General features: G+C 38.8%; 1 protein-coding gene across 1 annotated transcript in view; it reads right to left on the reverse strand.

Annotated features, from left to right (window-relative positions):
• The window catches only part of arb2a (ARB2 cotranscriptional regulator A), a 159,393-nt gene that overhangs the window by 35,185 nt on the left and 102,724 nt on the right, over positions 1-21,484 (reverse strand). Inside the window, exons 9-10 of the mRNA XM_015001986.2 lie at positions 17,579-17,695; positions 9,605-9,689 (exon numbers count right to left, since the gene is read on the reverse strand). Of these exons, the coding sequence (XP_014857472.2) occupies positions 9,605-9,689; positions 17,579-17,695 (202 nt within the window). The remainder of the gene's footprint in view (positions 1-9,604; positions 9,690-17,578; positions 17,696-21,484) is intronic.

The following is a 21,484-nucleotide window of genomic DNA, read 5'->3' on the forward strand; positions in this document are numbered from 1 at the left end:
ATGTTAGCTATAGTAATTACTACCTGATAGCCTCCTGGTGCCAAATGCAATTCACATCCAGCCAACTCTCCAAGAATGTGCCACACTGGCTGGTGTCAACCTCCTTTCGTGCTCTTGCCGTGTTTCAGGCACAATGTGCCAGCCAGGCTAATGTATTTTTTTTGTTTGAGATTGTGATATTTGGGTCTCTGGGGTAAAGTGGTGTCCCACTGGTGACATCTGAGGATCAAGCTGGGATGCAACCTGAAATGAGGAGATTAAAATAATGCCAAGGGATGGATTCAGAATCTGTGCATTAAACTTTGATCCCACAGCTCTTCTTGCTGACTTTAGTGGCAAAGATATTTGAAAGGAGGACCACGGTGATTCAGTTATTTGGACATAATTATAGGTACAGAGGTTTCTCCTAATTCAATTTCTCTCTACATCAAGGTCTATTTGCACAACCTGGTGGTGACCTCCTGATTTGCATGTTTGGCTTGCTGTCTGCCCCCTGGGGTGCTCCTGCATTTTACGACGGCAGCTAATCATATCTTGACATCCAGATTTGACCCAGATCAATGTAAGGATTGATATGAGTGGTGTGTGTATGTTTGGGGTTGCATCACTAAATGTGCCTAGATGTTCAGTGCCATCTCTGATTGTGGATCTGCAGATGTAAATGCATTCTTTGTGTATTTTTGGGCCTTTCTTTGTTGATTAGATAAGAGATGTATCCTGCAGAAGGTGGACACACTGGAGGAGAGACAAAGAGAAGACAGGAGTGGCGTTTTTCCATCCACTCTGTAGCTTAGCCCTTAGAGGCTCACACAAGTGATAACTAGTGTGTCTCTAAGTCATTCTGATAACATGGCGGTACACACAGAATTCCTTGTAGTAGGAAGATACACTTACAAGTGTACAAGATTTTCTGACTGCTTGAAATGTATGCACTGGTTGTTCCACAACAAGACCACAACTTTAAACATAACATGACGTGAGAAAATCCCTAAAGATCTACAAAGTAATTGACTAGTGACTGCATCGACCCTGATTAGTGTCTCAGTGATCTGAAAAAAGAATCTGGTGTTTTTCTGATCCTTGATCTACTAAGTTGCAATAATAACAGCAGTCTCCAGTGCAGACGATGTCACTGAGTGAAACAGACTTTTTTCAATACCAATACGGTGTACAAAGTCAGTAAAAAGATATAAGAGGTAAGAAGCTTTTATAAAAGCAATTCATTTTCTAAATTATTTCCAAAATACAGTTCACTGAAGTTTCAATAGAGAGAGAGAGAGAGACATAGTCCACATGCTTCGTAGCAGTAAAAAACAAACAGCTCAGTTATACACTGAGCAAAAAGAAAGAAAAAGCTGAACTTTTTATTACATTACATTGGCTCAGATACCAGATCGATTTCAAAGCTGAAAACTTTGCTGACACAGAGGTTGGGGGTCACTTGGGGCTACACAAAGCAGTGACATGCCATGGACGGTCACAGGATATTGGTAGATAAACAACCGGAGCAGGAAAACAGTGTTGAGGATTAGGAGTCATTGCATCAGTGAGGGATCAGCACAGCCTATCTCATTAGTTCCTGGCACAATAAGCAAAGAAACCGTCTAAGCACTTTCTGCTTCCTAGGCCACAAACAAGTCATTATTACACCTTTGTATTGCTTTTCATTTTCAAAATAAAATATTTTCTACTTCTGCTTTCATATTTCTCACCTGGTTACATTTCTAAACAATATTCAAGCATAAATAGGTTTTATTTCTAAGCACAAAAATCAACCCATTGCTTTTGTATTAGTAGTGTTCACAGTTGACCCGAAAACAGAACCAGCCTTCTTTATCAGGGTGTGGAGCCTTCTTAAATTCCTGGCTCTGATGCTGCTGCCCCAACAGATGACGACAGAAGCGATGATGCTCTCAACAACAGGCTTGTAGAAGATATGCAGCATCTTGCTGCAAACCTACAAGGACCTTAGCATCTTCAAGAAATACATCCTGCTCTCTCCTGTTTTACAGACGGCTTCACTATTGTGTCTCTAGTCCAGTATGTTGTCCAGGTGAACTCTAAAGTATTTATATTCCTCAACATGATGTTTATTTATTTTTTTGGTAAAATGAAGATATTACTTACAATTGCAGGTAAATTTTTTAGAGCCCAAAATCTGTTAATAGAACATTTCAACAAAAACGTTTATTATACCTTAAAATATTACTCTCTGCTTCACACGTTTAGCCCAAGTTCTTTGAATAGGCCTATACATTCCAGTCATATTGTGCTACCCTGCAATTCAGTTGACAAGTGTTTGTTTTAAAGAAGAAGAAATGGCAGATGAAACCTAAACAACCACCATCACCTAATTTTTTAAAGATACTTCCGTCATCTCGCCAACAGTCTTTGTGGCAGTAAAGATTACAAGCAAAGGGACTCTTGCATGCCAGTGACAATTGTGATAGACAAGATGTGATTTCTTAATGAGCGGATAAAGACATAGGGAAGATATGGGATACAGACAGCAGCTAAACTCATAATAGTAGTTTATGTTCTAGGACTCACTGTGTTTCTCTGGGATTATTGGATTAATTGCACACCAGGGAGTGCATTTAAAAACAGTTCCCACCCACAAAAAGGATGTGTATTATTCAGGGCTATTACTTTGGCGCTATGTCGCCACCCTAAAACTATCCGCAATTCCACAACAATTGGGATTAAAAAAAACATGCTAGTGACCTTTGAGGTTGCCATCGACGCCCTTGATTACCACTTCTGTGAGGTTGTACATACATGATGTGCATGTTACTTTTCTCAGTAGTTGTTGCATGTCGAGCTCAGAGGGAAGGGCTGGGCAGATTAGAGCATGTATCGACTCAATGAGAAGAGGCCATATGGGCAAATGCGATCCATGTCCATGGTGCGCTAATCTGGGGATGCCCTCCGAGCAACTAAAGATGGACACTGCATGCAGAAGTTAAGAGGCTTGAGGATTGCAAAGCAGCAGGTGGCCAGCTCTGCTGTACCTTGCATAGGAGCGCCCCCATCTGATCCAGATTACTGATGGAGGATATAGACTTGACCAACCAAGAAGGTTTTAAACATTTTCATGCCAGGCAGTAAATTGAAACTATATGTGAAACTCTTTCAAAGTTTACAATATAGCTGACCACTGATTGGTAGGTTATCTTAAAGTCACACTTTAATAGAAATGGGCTGAATATACAGAATGTTAGAAAAGCTACAGTGCATGGAAAATATGTCAATTTGGGTACAACTAAGTCTTTTGGAGAATGGTAGACCAGCTTTCCAGTCTTCTTGAAATAAGTCTCGTTCACTTCAAGTCTTCACTCAACTTATTATTTTGCTTTAAAGGATTTTTTCTGCTCTACTGGCCTTTATTAGGTAGTGAATCGACAGGAAAGCAGGAAAGAGAGAGGGGGAATACATGCAGCAAAGGTCAAGACTTCAACCCTGATAGCCGCGATGAGGACTGAGACCTCTGTACATGGATTGCGTGTGTTACCCCTGCACCACTGCCAAATGAAAGTTCTTGCCTCGAACTTTCACTTGACTTTAGATCTGGACTTTGCTTTGTTGTTATGGGTTATTGTCCGTTGGAAGGTAGACTGCCACTGTTGCATCTTTTACAGCCTCCAAATGTTTCTTCTTCAATTTTTGACCTACATTTAGGTGTATTGTTTTTTTTCTATCAACTCTGATGAGCTTTCATGCCCCTGCTGCAGAAGAACATTATATCCACCACATGATGCTACAAGCACGGATGCTATGGTGGGTTCAGAGAAATGTGAAGTGTTAGCTTTCTGGCAAATTTAGTTTTTTCCACAGTGGTTAAAAAGTTAAAATGTGGTCTCATCTGACCAGAGCACCTTCTTAAACATGTTTGCTGTGTCCTCTACTTGGCTTGTGGTGCACAGTAGAAGGGAGTTCTTGTAGTCTTGTTTCAACAATGACTTTTCTTCTTGGCACTGCTTCTATTAAAGCAGCTCCTCCAGAATTACTGAGAGCCTCCTGGGCACTCTGATAAATGCTCTTGTTGCTAGCCCTGTCTGCCATGGAGACAGACACGTCTTGGTAGGTTTTTGCCGTAACATAACTGTTTATATTCTAACCCTGCTTTAAACTTCACCACCACCCTGAGATGTCTTGCTGTGTTCTTTGTAATGCTGTTTCTTTAACAAACCTCTGAGCCCTTCAAAAAACTATTTTTAAGCTAATATTAAAGTCGGACAAATTAAATGACACATGAATGGGATTTTTGAAACCGGATTTTATTGAGGGATATCCAAGTAAAACAGGCTTGCCAAGGTTTTCTGATTTTGATTTGGAAGAAAAAAACAACAACAACTGAACCTTTTCTTTCTGGTTCATGACTGCATGATACTTTGTGTTGGTTAGAAATCACAATAAAATAGCTACATGTTTGTAGTTATATGACAAAATGTAAAAAGGTGGCAAAATCAGAGGACCTAATAAACAGTGAATACAAAATGTCCCTCAAGGGCATATCTGGCACTAAGATGGTAATGAGATTAGACAAGCCCAATTCACTGTGGAAAATTGTATGAGTGTTTCACTGAACGTTGCTGAACTTCCATTTATTGATCAAAAGTTTTGGAATGCTTCATGCTTCTATTTGTTTTGCCTGCAATACTGGTTTGAGTTTGACTTACAGACGTCAACACAATGCTCTGTAAAAAAGGTTTACATGGTGCAGAGGTGAAATAAAAACACACTGTTTCCCAGACACATCTCTAGTTATAATTAAGATAGCACAACCACAATAAAAAAAGTATAACAAAATCTGATAAAAATGCTAAATAATTAACTGTTTGAAGCTGCTTGTTGATGCAAAATTAATGATTAACATTCATATTTAAGAGGCAGGCAGTGGAAGGGATAAGCCAATTTTTTTTGTTTGTCTTTTTCAAGAAAGCACCGTGCTTTTTCAGAAGCTCCTTTTTTGGTTGCAACACAGAAATGGGATTTTAATTTGTGTTATTTTCGCTTTATACCTAAATATTAATATTGCAATCATATACATTTTTTTAATGAAAAGTATTGATAAACCAAATCCTTATTACTCCACAAAATTAGGGACAATTATTTCTATTAGCTTCACCAAGTCTGGAATCCTTGACATGAGCTCTTTCCGCATTATTATGATTTGGTCTGCAACTAATGTGACCCAGACAAAAGCATGAGACAGCCTCAGTGAATCCAGGTCAGGGGTTAAAGAATAGTTTGCCAGAGTTTACCTACGTATTTCCTGTAACATTAGCTGAACATGAGTTGGCTGAGCTGAGAAAACATTGAAATACATACAAAAACACAGACAACAGACGCACATATTTGCAAGTGATCTTCGACCGAGACAGCCAACTTCCACCACACCAAGCTGAAAAAACAGTGGTGGGAGGACATGAAGTTCATCCGAGTGAGCGTAGATTTCCTTTTAAAGATTTAAGTCACACAAACATCCATCAGATGTGGCGTGTCAGTAAATGTGTGTGTGTGTGTGTGTGTGTGTGCGTGTGTGCGTGGGTGTGTGTGTGTGTGTGTGTATGTGTAGTGATGAGGTGCAGACAGCTAGAGTGTTTCATGGTCAGCAATGCGTGGATCAGGGAGGTGAGTGTCACAGTCTAGATGAACCTAGAGCAGAATAGAGCCCATGGCATGGCAGCGCATGTGTCAACACATTTTTTCTTTAATAAAAGCCACTCCTTTGTGTCTCTGCTGTGATGTGCCAGATTGCTAAGTACATTTGCAGATATACTGGCTGTAGAAAAAGAGAAGAGCAAAGTCAGCTCGCAGTACATCACAAAAAAAAAAAAAAAAAAAAAAAAAGTAATTCCTAAAGATTGGATAAGTTTTGCAGCTACCACTTTTAATTTTTCTGAACAAGATCAGTAAGTTTAGATGAAATCCTAACTAGAAAATATTCAGAAATGCGAACCACTGTAAAATAACAAAGGGACATATCAACTTATATATGTTGTGACAGGTGAAAACAGAAGGAAGTCCTTTTCTGCAGTCCATTATGGTTAATTGCAGTTTTAAGCGATATTGCTTGTAGGAGAGCAGGGACGGTAATTAAAGTACAGGTAAGACATTAACTTACTTTTGTTAGCCATTAATCAGTGTTTACATTCAGAGAGCTCTCCCTTTGTAATTAATAATCTGCTTGGACAATGAATAATCACCTAAGAGGAAGTGATTTGTAGGTGTGTGTGTGCGTGTGTGTGTGTGTGTTATTAGCAAAGGGGCTTTCCCACCTTTGAAAGTGCAGACTCTGTGATCAAACAACCCATCAAAAAAGATCATAAACCAAAACATTCTCACTGCTGTACACAGCACAATGCCTTCTTCATTCTGTAATTATTTATCTAAAACAATGAATAAATTTCAAAGCGTTAGTAATATAAAAATATTGCTTTGCTACTTTCTTCAGACCAAACACATTTTACTAACATTTTTAACTGTATTTAATATAATTTGTCTTATTTGGACCATAATGCACTTTAAGCTTAATCATATTAAACTGATTTGTCCTGGAACTGGATTAGATTTAGCTGATCAATCCAGCTTACCTTAATTTGCTTACCTTTTTGCATGAAGTATACTGAGATGACATTAACTGGGGATTTGTATGATGCAAATAAATTGAACCGAAACCAAAATAAAAAAAAATACAGTGTAACTTTGCTGTCATTATCTAAATAAACACACACTGGGATGATTTAAAACACTGCATTATGTTTAAAATTGTCATTGTAATATCATTGCTGAATATTGGCACTATCATCCGGGTCAGCTGTGAGCATCTGCAGCAGCCTTACTCCTTCCAGCACCATGAAGATACAGTAATATTAACCATGCAAAGTGTGAAATTAGGGCACTTGGAAATGATAGTTAACAATGATTACTGAAAACTCTTTATGATGTTAATGTTGTGCAGGTCAAACACACAGCTGAACTTCATACTTGAAAGTCAGATTTTCTAAGTTCCTTGAAAGAAATACAAGACAGTCATAAGAAGCCAGATTTCTGACTGGGAAATATGAGAGAGGTAGACAGACACTTCTTATTCTTCTCTTCCAGGAAGAGAAGAATAAGAAGAGAAAAAAACTAATGCCCACACACTGCAAATAAAGCAAAAGGACGACTGATCCTTTATCCCATTTCTCCATGATGCTGCATGACCAATAGAAGTTGAATACTTTGCTAGCCCACAGACATTTTAGCGCGGGTCTGTGTGAACATATGCCATTCTCCACACCAGCCCCAGACTTGCCTCAGGCCCAGCTCTGCCTGGCTACACACAAGAGCAGTAGTTCACATTGTGATGTGAGCCCCTGGATATGTGTGCACGCATGTTGAGCATGACAGCAAGGATTCACTGGCTTATTTTCTGTTACTGAGAGGCTTTATCTTTAGCCCCAATTACCAACACTTACACATACACACAGGCAAACACCATGGCAACCGAGACAACAGCAGCCATGGTGGCATTTGGCTTGACTGAAATTCTGCTCCACGATGCCCTGACAGCCTTCCCTCAACCCTCTCTCAACCTTGTCACCTCTGTTGCACTGCTGTAACTCTCACCACAATGGCCGCTGCCTGTGAACCTGCCAGGCTGCCAAGGACACAAAGATGACTGAGGCAACCTTTGACATCAGAAGCTGCCACCAAAAGACCAGAGACAAGCTGAGTTGGCAGCTCTCTTAGCAAGCTAGAGACCCAGATCTTTTCAGCCCAGTTAAAGTAGCAGGAGTCAACATAGCACAAGTCAATAGTGCACACATACCAAAACGATAATGTGTCAAACAGCTCTGTGTTTGGACAATGTTAGGCACGGCAAAAGTTTTAAAATTGGTGACCTCGGTACTTTGGCTGTACCGCAGCTGTCATTTGACTGACGGCAGTCGCTGAGAAGAGGCCGAATTGGGAGAGTGAAAGAAAATGACATTTGAACATGAAATAAAGCAGTGATTTTGTTCTGAGAGCTAGGTGACATTTCAAGGAGCTGATTCACTGGTAGATGTTCAGGCCAACCACCCACACTGCTTCATGTGGAACAAGCCATTTTCAGTTAAAGAGACGAGATAGCAACGTTAAGAGATGTACTCGCAGACATGGGGGGCATGTGTAAGATGACCTATACATTCACTATGATGTCAGTGAGCAGCTTTGAAGGGAATAAAATCACAAGGTATGAACCTCCGGAGCGGCGATGGAAATGAGAGAGTGAGAGAGGAACGCACAGTCCCTTGCAAAAGTATTCATACCCTTTAGACCTTTTCACATTTTGCTTGGTTACACCCATAAATTTCAATGCATTTCAATGCAGTTTATTGAGGGTTTACATGACACAAAGAGGACTGGGTCTTAAGAAGTTTTTACATATTAAGTCCTGAAAAAATGTGCCTCACTCTTATAGTACAAATGTTTAGTTGAATTACAGTTGCAGTCTTTTCAAATGGGTCACTTTTTACATTCAAAGACAGAAATTGTTACCCATCCTACTTTGGAGGAAAGGGTACTTCTGATCTAAACTATTTTATTACAGGCTTGTCAGTTTAAGTGGACAACCACATACAGGCCTAAAGAGGCTGGATGGAAATTAACTAGGCACGTTCAGATTTCCATTTTTCCACTATGAACATGCTTCTGTCCACTTTCCAAACATTAAATTGTTTGTGCAGATCCATTACCTGAAATCCACCCAAATCCATTGAATTTTGTGGTTGTTATGTGACAAAATGTGAGGCAAGATATTCCAAGTTTCCCAGGTATCTGTTGATAGGTACATATTTAACAAGTGGTGACTCAATACATTATTTAAAAAGTGCCTTGAAATACATCACATATATTCTGTTTCCTGTTTAAAGACCTTCTCTTTGTTTCTCAGTGTGTGCATATCTAAATGTGTGTCACTCTTCAAACAACATCACAATCATCATCTCTTATCAACAGTCATGTTGAGGATTACAGCTTTCATCCCTAATCCTACATTAAGGACACATTCTCATGATGGACATGACATCATCGAGGCCAGTGAACCGCAGTGAGGGCACAGGGACAGGAGGCCAAACACTGCAGGAGAGGATTAATGAATATAGGAGGCAGAGTGGATGATGAAAAAGACGGGACAAAGAAGTCGGAAATAGAACTGAACTTGAACTGACAGTTTATGTAAGAAAATCTTTGTGTATTCGTGTTTTAAAATAGCATGAAAGCTTAGAGTTCTTGAGTCTGATTGACAATGATCGCTCTCCATCAGTGCTCAGGTGGCTGTATGCAGACTGATTTACCCAACACACACAAACATACGTGCAAATAAAAAAAAAAGGACTAATACTAAATGCACAAGGAGCATTTACACTACTTCTATTGTCATTACTATCAAAAATGATTATAAATTTATTATATCCATCTCAACAATTAATGGAAAGGCTGCACCATTTGACAATATTCAAACTTTAAAGTATTAAGTCCTTTACTCAACCCAATAACGCCAACACTACTGCAGAGTTCAGGCTTTGAAAGATGCGACCGTTGAGGAGTGTGTAGGTACAGAATACCAGAGTATTACCTGCAGAAACTCTAGGGCAGTCTGGCAACATGGGCTCAAGCTGTGTGTCCAGTGGCTCGGGACTCGATACCCAGTTACAACAGCACTGTAGGAAACAAAACCAAGGAAACAAATATGTCAAAACATATATCACAACTTTTACTCTTGAGTATATTATTATTATGAAAAAAAGGACAAAGGGCAACTACAGTTTTCTAAAGACTCAACATACAAATAAATACAAACTGCAATCAATATCTACTTAAATCAGGAATAGTAAAAGAGATGATGTTAATACTAAAACGTTGAAGAAAAGCTCTGTAATGTTGACCATGTAAAAGAAACAACAGAAGGCACAGCAGAAGAGATAAAGGAACAGGTGGGCAAAAAAAAAAAAGCGTGCAAAAGAAGTGAGTATGAACGGTGGGGGAAGAGGAGACAAAGACAAGAACAAGCAATTAAAAGCTCTGTGACATGCTGCTAAGACAGCCTGGCGTTTGTTTGGAGTGGAGAGCTGAGGCCTTCTACCATGGCTGATCACTGGGCGCCCTGGGGGGAGAGGGTGTCTGCCCCGCTTGCTGACCCATAACCCCCTGCAAACACCCCAACTCTTCTCAAACCCCTTGTGGTTGACAACTCCACTGTCAGAAAGGGAGGAAGACCTCTTTATCTGCTGCTGCTGTCTTCATCCATCTTGTGTATCGCTCCTAGTTTATATGTGCCGCCTCACACTGGGGTGTTTCACACATACAAAGTTTGAATCTGATGCTCTTTCAGTAAAATGTATCAATCCCTGAGAACAGAGAGCTTTACCTTTTGCTCCAGTTTTGAGTTTTCATTGACTGGGTCAGTGGATGACAACACATCAAACTGTGTTTGTCTGTTTTGACTCTGCAGTGTGGACTGGCATGCTCTGGTTCATAGGGTTAGAACAAAAACAAGGGAATAGGGGAAACGAGACAGGGAGGCTGAGAAGGAATGCTTAGAGAAGACGCTCCCCTAGATAAGATAAAAGTTCAACAGAAGAAAGAAAAAATGTAAAGAGATTAGAATGTGCAGCTGGCGTCCTTCTGATTCACTGCTTATCTGCCCTTGTTTACTTTCACCCTAGCCCCCTGACAGCCATTACTGCGTAGTGCATGCTTGTGTGTGCGTAAAGGTTTCTGTGTGTGGGTCAGTGACTTCATTTCGGGGGAGGGTCTCCCACAAAGATGCGTTGTGATCCCTTCAAACTCAAATACACAGGAAAAAAAAAGGCACACGTGCTTCTGAGTTCTCCTACTAACCCGCAGACTTCCAAGGTGATTGACAAGTCGGACAAATATGCAACACTTCTCATGTTATAACCTCTAACAGACACCGTGGTATGTGAAAAGTCAATACGTACAAATCAAATGAAAACAAATCCAAAGCCATATTACTTCAAAAGCATGCTGAAGATTAGAAAATGTTTAGGGGGAGATAGTGGATCCCATAATACAAGTTTTGCTTTGAAGAGTAGTTTCATCAGTCCAAGGTTTACAAAACTCAGGATTTCAAAACAAGTGAAACACTTGTGAAAAGTATCAGACTCAAGAAAGAAATTAAAGTCAGTCAATGGTGTCCTTCTTAGACAAAAATGTCCAATTAAAATAAGAACAAACAGAGCAGCATGTGTAGAAAGTGAACCCAGGAATCTCGTCACTGCAAGCGCAGGCAAAACTGCTGCTGCTCGTGCCAAAAGTGCACATGCAAGATCTTGTAGGAATCGTCACAATTTTATTGCACCAGGTAAAGTCAATTTCTCAAGCAAACACATGTATATAAATGTGTTGTACAGGCAGAACAATAAAAATGGCGTTCTTATAGTAGCATGGTAAATGCAGAGCAAGAGCAAGTTTCACTATTTCAGAGTTTGTGAAGTGTAGTTATGCTCAAGTCATGGTCTATGTTTTCTGTGTTATAAAAGGGCTAGCTTATTCACATTAATTCATCTTTGAGTCCTTTACCACATCAAAGAGTTTGGAGATAATATCACACATTCGGTCTGAAAGTATAAGAACAAACATTCAGAGCCAGAATGAAGTTATTAAATTTCAGTGTTGCTGAAAAAGAAGGAACTGACCACAACAAAGTAAAAGTTTATTTATGACTTTTACTTATTTCACATTTTTGACATGTTTTTTCAATGATTAATTGAGAAAGTATAAAGGCATCAGTTATGCTGTGTGCTTGCCTACATGTGTTTGCTATGTTTTAAAATAAAAATATTACAGATAAAGTGACCCCTGAATTATTTCTGTATCTTCTGCATCAGGTAAAACTTTAGTCTTTTGCCATCAACAGCTTGATGAATCTGTTCTAAAAGAATTACTAGGTTTACTTTTCATTGACTTAAAATGATTGTGGAACTTTTTTAATTTAAAAAAATGGAAAGGAGGTATCAAAAAAATGCCCTCTTGGATCGAGTCCATCATGTTTCATTCATTCCTTTAGTCACATAAATCAAACACAAATGTATTTGGAGAGGATATAGAAAAAGTGAAGCCACAGAGGTTGAAGAAAGATCAGTGAAGAGATGAGAGGGGAAACAGGGGAGGCAGCTGGGGGCTTTAGTGCTGGGGGAAGATGAAAAGTCATCTTGGTAAACAGTGGCATATTGTGTATTTTTAGATCTTTTGCTTTGCCCTAGATGTGCTCTCCTCTGAGTCTGAGTTTGAGGGCAGAGCTGTGTGGAGCAGCACAGAAGCAGTGGGGCTCCTTGACTGCTACATCAAGTGTCTCATTGTATCTTCTTTAATTCATTCAGTTTGTCTGGAGGAAGATGTCAGCTGGGCTGTGGAGCAGTGGGCTGAAGGCGACTGGAGAGGGAGAGAAGGAGGGGAGTCTTTCAAAGGGCCCTCCTCCATCCCTTACAACTCCGCTATCACCACCAATGGAGACATGGAGGTTTGGCTCTGAATAGATTTGTCAAGGCAACAACACACATGTGCATACAAACTCTTGCATAAATAGACACACACATACATGCACAAACGCACACAGACACACGGAGCACAAAGCCCCAGAGCTGTGGGAGACCACAGGCATAACAGCCTTCACATAAAGGCAAGGCCTGCTGGCTGGGATTAGAGAAGGGTGACATGACAATCGGATGGCACATCTCATCGGCTGCCTCTGATGCATGGCATCATCACTTCAAGCTGCTCGTCTACCGTTCAAGTACTTGCATTCAACTAATCAACAAAACAGAAACAAATAGGTAGATAGATTCGGCTTTTCCCACAACTATGTAGCTCTGTGTATGTTTCTCTCTATGTTTTATATAGTTCCATGATTTCCACAGCGTTTTAAATGTGGACAGAATCGCAACATTAGATGAAACTCCCACCCACCCGCTCCCAAACTCCCGGAGAAATGAATTTATTGTACACATTTAAGCGTGGGTTATTAAAGTTTACCAAGGTTTTGAAAAGTTTACAGTTCAAAACCGCTAAGTAGTCCCATCAGACATTTCCTAAGGTTAAGCAATCATTACAATCACAAGCCTGAGAAAGATGGTGAGCTCTCTGTTGTCTCTTTCGCCACCTGTTGCTGGACACTGATGCTTAGGTGTCTGAAGGATGGCTAGCACACTCATTCTTTGTTTTCTACAATGACACTGCTTTTGGAAAAAAAAAAAAAACAACGAAAAAGAAAATAAGGCTTCTAAATTAAAGCAGCAGTATTAATTTTTGAAAACCTATAATATTCAATGCAATGAGCACTTTAAATCTAAAACATTCAGCTCATTGTTACTTTTTTCAATATCTATGCATTTTTAAATTATATTCAAAATAAATTAGTATGCATAAATTACTCATAATTCATATTATGAGTGATTTTGAAAAATTGTTGCTTTTCTGTCTTACATAGAAGCAGTTTGACCTTATGATATTTGTGGTATTTTTATGTAATTACTGTGTAACTCAATTTGATTATTTTGCAAGAATCTCATTCCAAGCCAGATATTCTTCCAAAATAAATAGGAGACAATCAAAATACTCTGTTTCTTAACCATTTTTTATTGTTTCAATGATATTACTAAAATATATGTTTAATTTTGCACCAAAAATGTTTCTGGTCCATTCATTGGTTGGCTCCCACTTTAAATGTGACTTGTTCTACAATAAGACTAAAACTTAGATAACTGTTTTTGTTTTTTTTTGTTTTTGCAAAAACAGTTTTTCTTTCCCTCCTTTTCAAAATGTGGAAGCAGTGGCTCCATTTCTCCACTAACCATGCATCCGTTTACAAAACAAACTCTGCATGGCACTTCATCTTATTCCAGACTATTTTAAGTCTCGTAACACCAAGATTTTGGCTTAAACATTTAGATCGAGATAAATCCGTTCCTGTTCAACTAACAGGAACAGGAACAACTTTGAGTTCTGGCAAAAAGTTTACACACAGATTGTATCTGTGTGTGAGATCCAGTTCCTGCTTAAGGATACAAGGCATGCTGTTTCTTTTACATTACCAACAAAAACACATGCAAACAGGGTTGCCACCAACCACTGAAGTTGGTGTGACTTCCTATATCATCTGAGAAACATGTCTCACTTAAAGCTTTTACTCATTGGAACATAGCCACAATGAAAAGCTCAAGATCAAACTAATCACTCGACAGCAGATAAAATAAATAAAATGTTATCGATAATGATCTCTTAAAACCAACATATGAACACAAACACTAACAGACACATACATGCAGTTTGTTGAATCCCATTAATTTCTTTTCAATTACACACAATCTATTCTACTCAGTTCCAAGAATGGCATTTTAACGCTTTCATTCTGAGAGCAAACAGGAAGAAAAACAGTGGCTCAGTGCCCAAACGTCTCCTAAACTGCAGCACACGACAGTTTTCAAGCAACTACTCAGGAGAAGTTCTTGGTCACTTTCTCTCTCTCCCATCTCCTCCAGAAGGTATATAATCTCTGTGGATTAGGATGCTTTATTTTCTTGTTTGTGCGCAAATATATATATATATATATATATATATATATATATATATATATATATTTATTTGTGTGTGTGTCTGTGTGCTCTGGGCAGGCCACTAGAGTGTGACAGCAGGCCAGCACAGTGACAGGAGACACCTTGGAGACTGTGACAGGCTGCCAGCTGTACACCATCATTCGGATTTCTCTCTCACACTCAATTCTTCTCTCTCCGCTATTCATCCATCTCCACATACATCAGTTTATTCCCTCTCCTCCATCTGTATTCACTCCATTCAGATTGTACCTGTCTTTTTGTTTTTCCCTTTTCCACAGCTCTACAATTTCTCAGTGGCAGTCAATGGGATTTAAATAATTGAACACTTCTCACTATTTTTTTTTTGTCTTTTTCTGTCAGTCAATGGAGAAATGTTTCTCTTGCTGCCATTTCTTCTTTTGTTTCAGCTTCACTCTGTATTTTATGCCGTTGCTGTGACGTCAGGTGCCCCTCGTCTGACCCATATGGTCTTTGTAACCTGGCTCAGCAGGCACTGATCTCTAAATCCCATCTTCTCTCTTCTACTCTTCTGATCGCTCCATCCCGCCATCCAACGACCTCTTGAACCCCCAGGGGAGGGAATTATCTCTGTCTGACGAGAACAGAGAAGAACCTGGCTGGTGTGCCCCGACCTCACATCCACCTACTCATATGGGCACCCATATCTATACACCACCTAGAGTGCTACTCCGATTCAATGCTAACGCTTCTCTTGGATGTGTCGTGGCATGAAAGCCATCCTCCCTGTGTGTGATTCTGTCCATGTGTCTTCCAAAGTACTGCTTATATGTGGGATCCAGCTATGGACAAGCTGCTGATACCGCTGTTCTTTTTGGTTTATTTGTCTAGGATTTGCACAAGAAGTCCACAGAGTGTGACGGTAAATAATCACAAACATCAGCATTCAGAGTATCCAAAGAACCCATCAGTCCACGATCAAAGACCAAGGAGCCTTTGATACAACCACTGCCTCATATTAGACCTAGGAGGATTTCTACATCATAAACTGTGCCCTCTAAAGTAGAAATGTCATTTATATTTCAATTTTATATCCAGTCACAAGAAAACACACAGAGAAAAAAATAAGACAAAAAGGAACCAAATAATTTCAAAAGCTAACTTGAGGCCACCTGCAGGGCAGTGAAGAAGTATTAGAGCCACATACTTGTATTTTCAGTTTTGTTGTTTGGTCACCCTTACATGTTTCAGATCAAATAGATATTATTAAATAAAAATTATCTGTGTAAAAAATAATTTGAAAAATAGGTTTTCAAATTATGCCTAATGTGTCCCATGTATAATTATTAAATAACTGTGTCATGAATAATTTTTGCTTCAGTTTCACTTTATGTTCTCAGGCCTGATTACTGCAGTAGAATCAAAAAGTCTCCCACACAGGCTTACAGATCTCAAAAAGCCACACATCATTGCCCAAAATAAATTCAAGTACAGAAGAGAAAACAAATATATGGCCTCTATCAGTCTGAAAAGTAGTGCTATTTCTTAGGTTTTAGGACTCCAGCGAACCACATAGAGAGACAGACATTATTCACAAAATGAGAAAATGCAAAGCTGAGGTAAACCATATAAAATGTGGCCGACTGTAAGCTACAACAACTAATCCAGGAGTTCACAAACGAACCCAGAACAACATCAAAAGCACTGAAGGGCTCCCTCACCTGAGTTATGATTTAATAAGAAACAAAAGGAAAAAAAAAAGCCACAATCCAGATACCTGAATTTTTTATCAACTATTCAAACAATTATGTCCAAGCATTAACACCATGAGAATGTTCATTGATCGTACATACATAATGACCATCGTTACAGTTCTATGAAAAACAGGTAAGCTGGCAAGCCTGATCACTAGGAAGTACAAGGCTGGTAGCATCATGTATTGGGAGTGTTTTGGTGCAATTCACACATGGCATTATGAGGAAAGAACATTATGTGGGAATATTCAGGAAACTTCTTAAGATGTCAGCCAGGAACTTAAAGTTTGAGTGTAAAGAAACTTCTACTTGAAAAATAATTTGACGGAGAACGTTAGAATATTAAAAAAGTGGCGAGAAAGATCGGATTTCAGCATTTAGACTCATTTAATATTAGAAAGAAAAAAAATATTTCTTTTTGTATAGAATACAGAAATATCTGCTTTCTACTATAAATACCTGAATATATATCATTGGCCTTTTAATAAAATAACTGAAGCTCCTAAAAAAATCTTTGGACTCCAGAGGAACAAAATTTGGTCTCCATGTTAACAAAAATGTTCCTTCACTTATAATATGTCCTGTTAGGTTTTGGATCCCATCAAGATCTAAAATCAAGCAACCATAGCTTCGTCAAACACAGGTGGACAAAGCTGGAGATGAAATAGTGGAAACAAAAGGCCATGGATATAAAAAGAGAATGTAATACAAAAGCAGGTATGGGGTTAGAGTGTGTGTGTGTGTACGTGTGTGTGTGACAGAGAGAACACATGACATTTGCATCTCCAGCAGCTTTGGTCTTGGCTATTCCTCATCTGTATGTGCATATTGAGTGAGCCCAGGTGATGCATATGGCACAGAGGTCACACCAGAAAGGGCAAATTCTCATATGAAGCCACAAAAAAAATGCATGCATGCGCGTGCATTCCATCCTGTACGCTTATCACATGGCCACATCTAAAACAAATCCATGTAAAGCTGTACACACAGACATGTTATCAGTTATTCATTGAGATGCTCCTAAGGCGGAAGTGGAAACTGGTTATATTTAAAAAAAAAAAAGGGGGGAAGAGATAACACTCCAGTAATAATTGTCCAGGACTTCAAAGGTTTTACTTTAGTGAAGGAGTGTTTTACGTGGCTCGCCATTTAAAGGTTAGGGAAAAGGTGTCATGAATTGTCACATGCACTTTGCATAGTCTTAATTTTCTCATTAGATTTTCCATGTAGCTGTATATCTGAGAATGTATTTATTTGTATTACCTGCTGCATCCAGTCCTGTGTCCCTTTGGAGGTCTCCTGGTGCCAAATGTTATGTGCAGAGTCAGTGAGAGCCACAGCACACACTCTGTTCTTCACCTGCATTTCCCTTTGATTCATCTGCAAAATAAAAGTAAATTCACCTTGTTAGCCTGGATTTAAGCTTACTCATCACCCATAATGGTATACAGGATACTGCTGTTTAACACATCAACAACAGACAGCTCAGATTATACTTTATTTAAAAAAAAACCCAATATACTCTATAGAAACTGAAAAAGCTACAAAAAAGTAATCTTCAGAAAAATAAGGATATGAATACAAATATCTGAATACGCCTTTTCACTGTGGACTCCCAGTAGACTATGCACAGTCAGCCCACTTCTTAAACCACAATGGCTTTTAAGCCAGAGAATACAGATTCAACCTGGTGTATAGCATAATGTTATAGAGGGAAATATGAAAGAACACAGCTCCACTGTAGCATGTCCTTGGCACGTTCTGTGCAAATGTCCTTTCCCTGTGCACATTAAAATAACCTGGTCCCCAGTCTTAATACCCTTTACCTTCAGATGTCACAAAAGAAAGTGCCGTTCACAAGCCCGTCTTCCTATTCCCTTCTGAATGTCAACACTAAGGAAAATGTCACACAAAGGACTTGTTACCACACTACAATAGTCTTCCCACACCACTGCTCCGACCCTAAGGAGTACTGCAGCCAGGTCTAGGGAACAAGCTTTTTCACTTTACCTGGTTTTAAGATAAAATTGGAAGAAAGGGGAACATGATTTGCAACAATAGGATAGCAATCACTTACTGTATATTCTTAGAAACACTGAGACTGAAACTGCGCTTTGAGAATAGGATCAGAGTCTACAGAAAGACTGGTCAACAACCAAACATAATAAAGGGTTATTGTTAATGTCATTTAAAAAAAGGGGGGAAATATAATGTCAAATGGACTTATGTTGGCATTCACTGCTTGGATAAATGGGTAGGAGAGGACACCGAGAACCAGATGGCAACCACTCATCAAGATTTTGACAGCGCGGTGCGTCATTAGACAAACATTTATTCCTTACCATTAACACTTGTAAGCCACAAAGAGCACAGAGATCACTGGACTTCAGTGGTTTATTTTTAGAAAGCTGAAATATTTCAAAATAGGATCCTGCCCAAAATAAAGTTATTTTGTGCAAGTCACATTTTTGTCAGTATGTTTTGCCCTTAAGATTAAGACTGAACAAGTATTTGGAGTACCTGACGTAACTCTGTTATATCCAGTATTCCTTTGCCGTTTTTTTTTTTGTAAAGCTATGAGTTTTGATGTTATTCTATAAAAAGTAATTAGGGATATAACTGAGTTCTTCCAGTCTAGGTTCACATATTGTGGCATTTATGCTGGTTCTAATGCCAAAAAGCCCTTTCAATTCTGGCAGCAGATCAGGCACCAACTCTACAAAACTAAAGATTAACTTAATTATATATTGTAAACCAATGGTTTCAAAAAGTGTGCTAAGGTTAAATAATTCCCTTTCACATCTGGGTCTCAAAATAATAAGCAAGGCATTACTTGCCAGACAAAGTCACATTCTTGCATCAACTGGATAGCAACTGGCGGGTTAGACTTTAACGTGAGATATATAGTCACAATTTAATATTGTGAAATCATATGCAAGATGCAGTTGACCCACTGCTGTTAAATGTCTGAATTGCACAAGTTTTACTCTAACTATTTTAAATACCTCAACAAATTAAAACAGGTGTGTACAGACATAATTTTAACTCATCAATGCAGATCATCCGACTGACGAGCCTTGAATCAGTAAATTTCATTGAAAAGAACCTAGCAAGGTCAGCAGGTAGGTGCAAAAAAGGATGAATATGACAATGAATAGCTGTAATCAAAATGAAAACCTTGCCAGAAACATGTACCTGGTAACACAAAGAGCTTAAATCTTATTCTCCCGACCAATGTGTGGTTGTAAGCATTTTCTCTGTCAAGACTTGTCCTATGAGTGGAGTCATTTAAAAACTCCTCTCAAAACCTTGTGTCAGCCAAGGTTTTGCTTCATGATGGCTCACTGTTGACTGAACATCTACATAACTGAGGTCAGAAAGCAGGAGAAAGTGAAGTTGTTGCCAGTTAAAAACACATTCACAATTTTCTCTAGTCTCAAAATGGCTAGTTCAAACTATTAACCTAAGAATTTTCAGCATACTTCAGATGTATACTGAAAGAGAATGGGTTTACTTTGCATAATTGAGGATACTGTACTGTTTATTAAGTAGGGTCAATTCAAATATATGCATGACTGAATGGAAATTATTTTTTGTAAAGTGCCTTGAGATGACATTTGTCAATTGGTGCTATACAAATAAATTGAATTGAATGTTTTATTAGATTTCCTGTGGTTGGAAGCAGTTTCTAAAGTAAACTTGTGTCATGTATTTAACAAAGCCAGCCAGCCTTGAAAGATATTTATCTATATATATATGTAATATATCTATCTCTGACTAGATTCCAACATTGAGAACTTGTTAGGCAATGGTAGCAATGCAGCCGTTACGGGCAATAGTTAGTCCATTTTTTTAATTTTTTTATATAATGCATGATTTACATAACACTACTACTGGTGTATTTATGGGTACTGAAACCTTCTTCTTTACATGAGAGAAATGACAAATAACATAAAAAAACTGATTTGATTTGTGAAACCTTTGCTAAAAACAACACTTTCCCTTTGAGGGCCTACAAGTGAACCACAATCAGATGGAATCAGGAGGTTTGCAGAAACTTACACTTCTAAAGTAAAGAATGTATGAACAATGACTGGCTGGTAGGATACCCATTAATCCAGTCTTTTTCTGCTGTTTGCTGTTTTCTCCATTTGTGAATGATGGGTTCCATGTGCTTAGCTGGAGTCCTAAAAACTTAAAAAGGGCTTTGTAACTCTTTCCAGACTGATTGAGGCCAGTGGTCTTGTTTCCATTCTGTCCTTGAATTCTTTGGATCTTTTTTTTTTCCACCCCCCCAAGTGACAAAATCTGTAGGTTGAAATTTGGCCACAAATGTCTGATCAGTACCAAAGTCAAAGACAAGGAAAACCAGGATAGAAACTCGCTCACATACAGCTTCATTTGCCTAAAATCAGTTGCTGAATGTCATAAGTATCCAGGACCTGATATCTATTGCCACTTTTGAAGGAATCTCTAAAGAGATTGGAATTAAATCTTGCTGTTGATGCATTTAAAACTTGTACGTCTCGTTATTCTGTGCTTTTATGTTTAAAATTGTTTTTTACAGTGGTTTGCAGTGCATACTTTGCCAAAACCCTTGGAGAGTTTTAGTCTCAGTAAGCGTTTCTTTGTTAAATAAATGTTACAAGAAATGTAATGAAACAGTTTGGTACAAAACCTACATTAAAACACAGTTGGCTGTAATAACAGCTGAGGAGTAACAGGTTCAAGAATGCTGTCAGCTGCGTGGCCCTGAACTACTGTAATCTGGACACCCACTAGGTCCCATGTTTTACAAGCCTGAACGACAACTGTGGTTAGCTGTATGGTGAATGTATAATCCAACTTGTACCATAACTTGTAAATATTTAGAACCATGAAGCCACATGCTTCCATGTGGATGTGACTCTTATCTGTCCTATCCCATGACTCCTTCAGTTATCCTGTAATGTTGGAGTTAGACATGTACCGTTATTCAGAAGGTTAAATCTGCTAATTCCTTATGTAACTGTAGACAGCAGCTTTAACAAGAGAAGGAGCCAGCTGTTGTGACCAGTGCTCAACCGGGCAGGGAAAAGGGAGGAGAAACATGTGGAAATACTTGTTGAACCTAAAACCAACACACAGATGTTGAAACATTTGGCAGTTCCTTTTATGCTACAACAGCTT

Source organism: Poecilia mexicana, unplaced genomic scaffold (assembly GCF_051168715.1).
Source record: "Poecilia mexicana isolate PSO_F unplaced genomic scaffold, ASM5116871v1 scaffold_9, whole genome shotgun sequence".
NCBI lineage: Eukaryota > Metazoa > Chordata > Actinopteri > Cyprinodontiformes > Poeciliidae > Poecilia > Poecilia mexicana.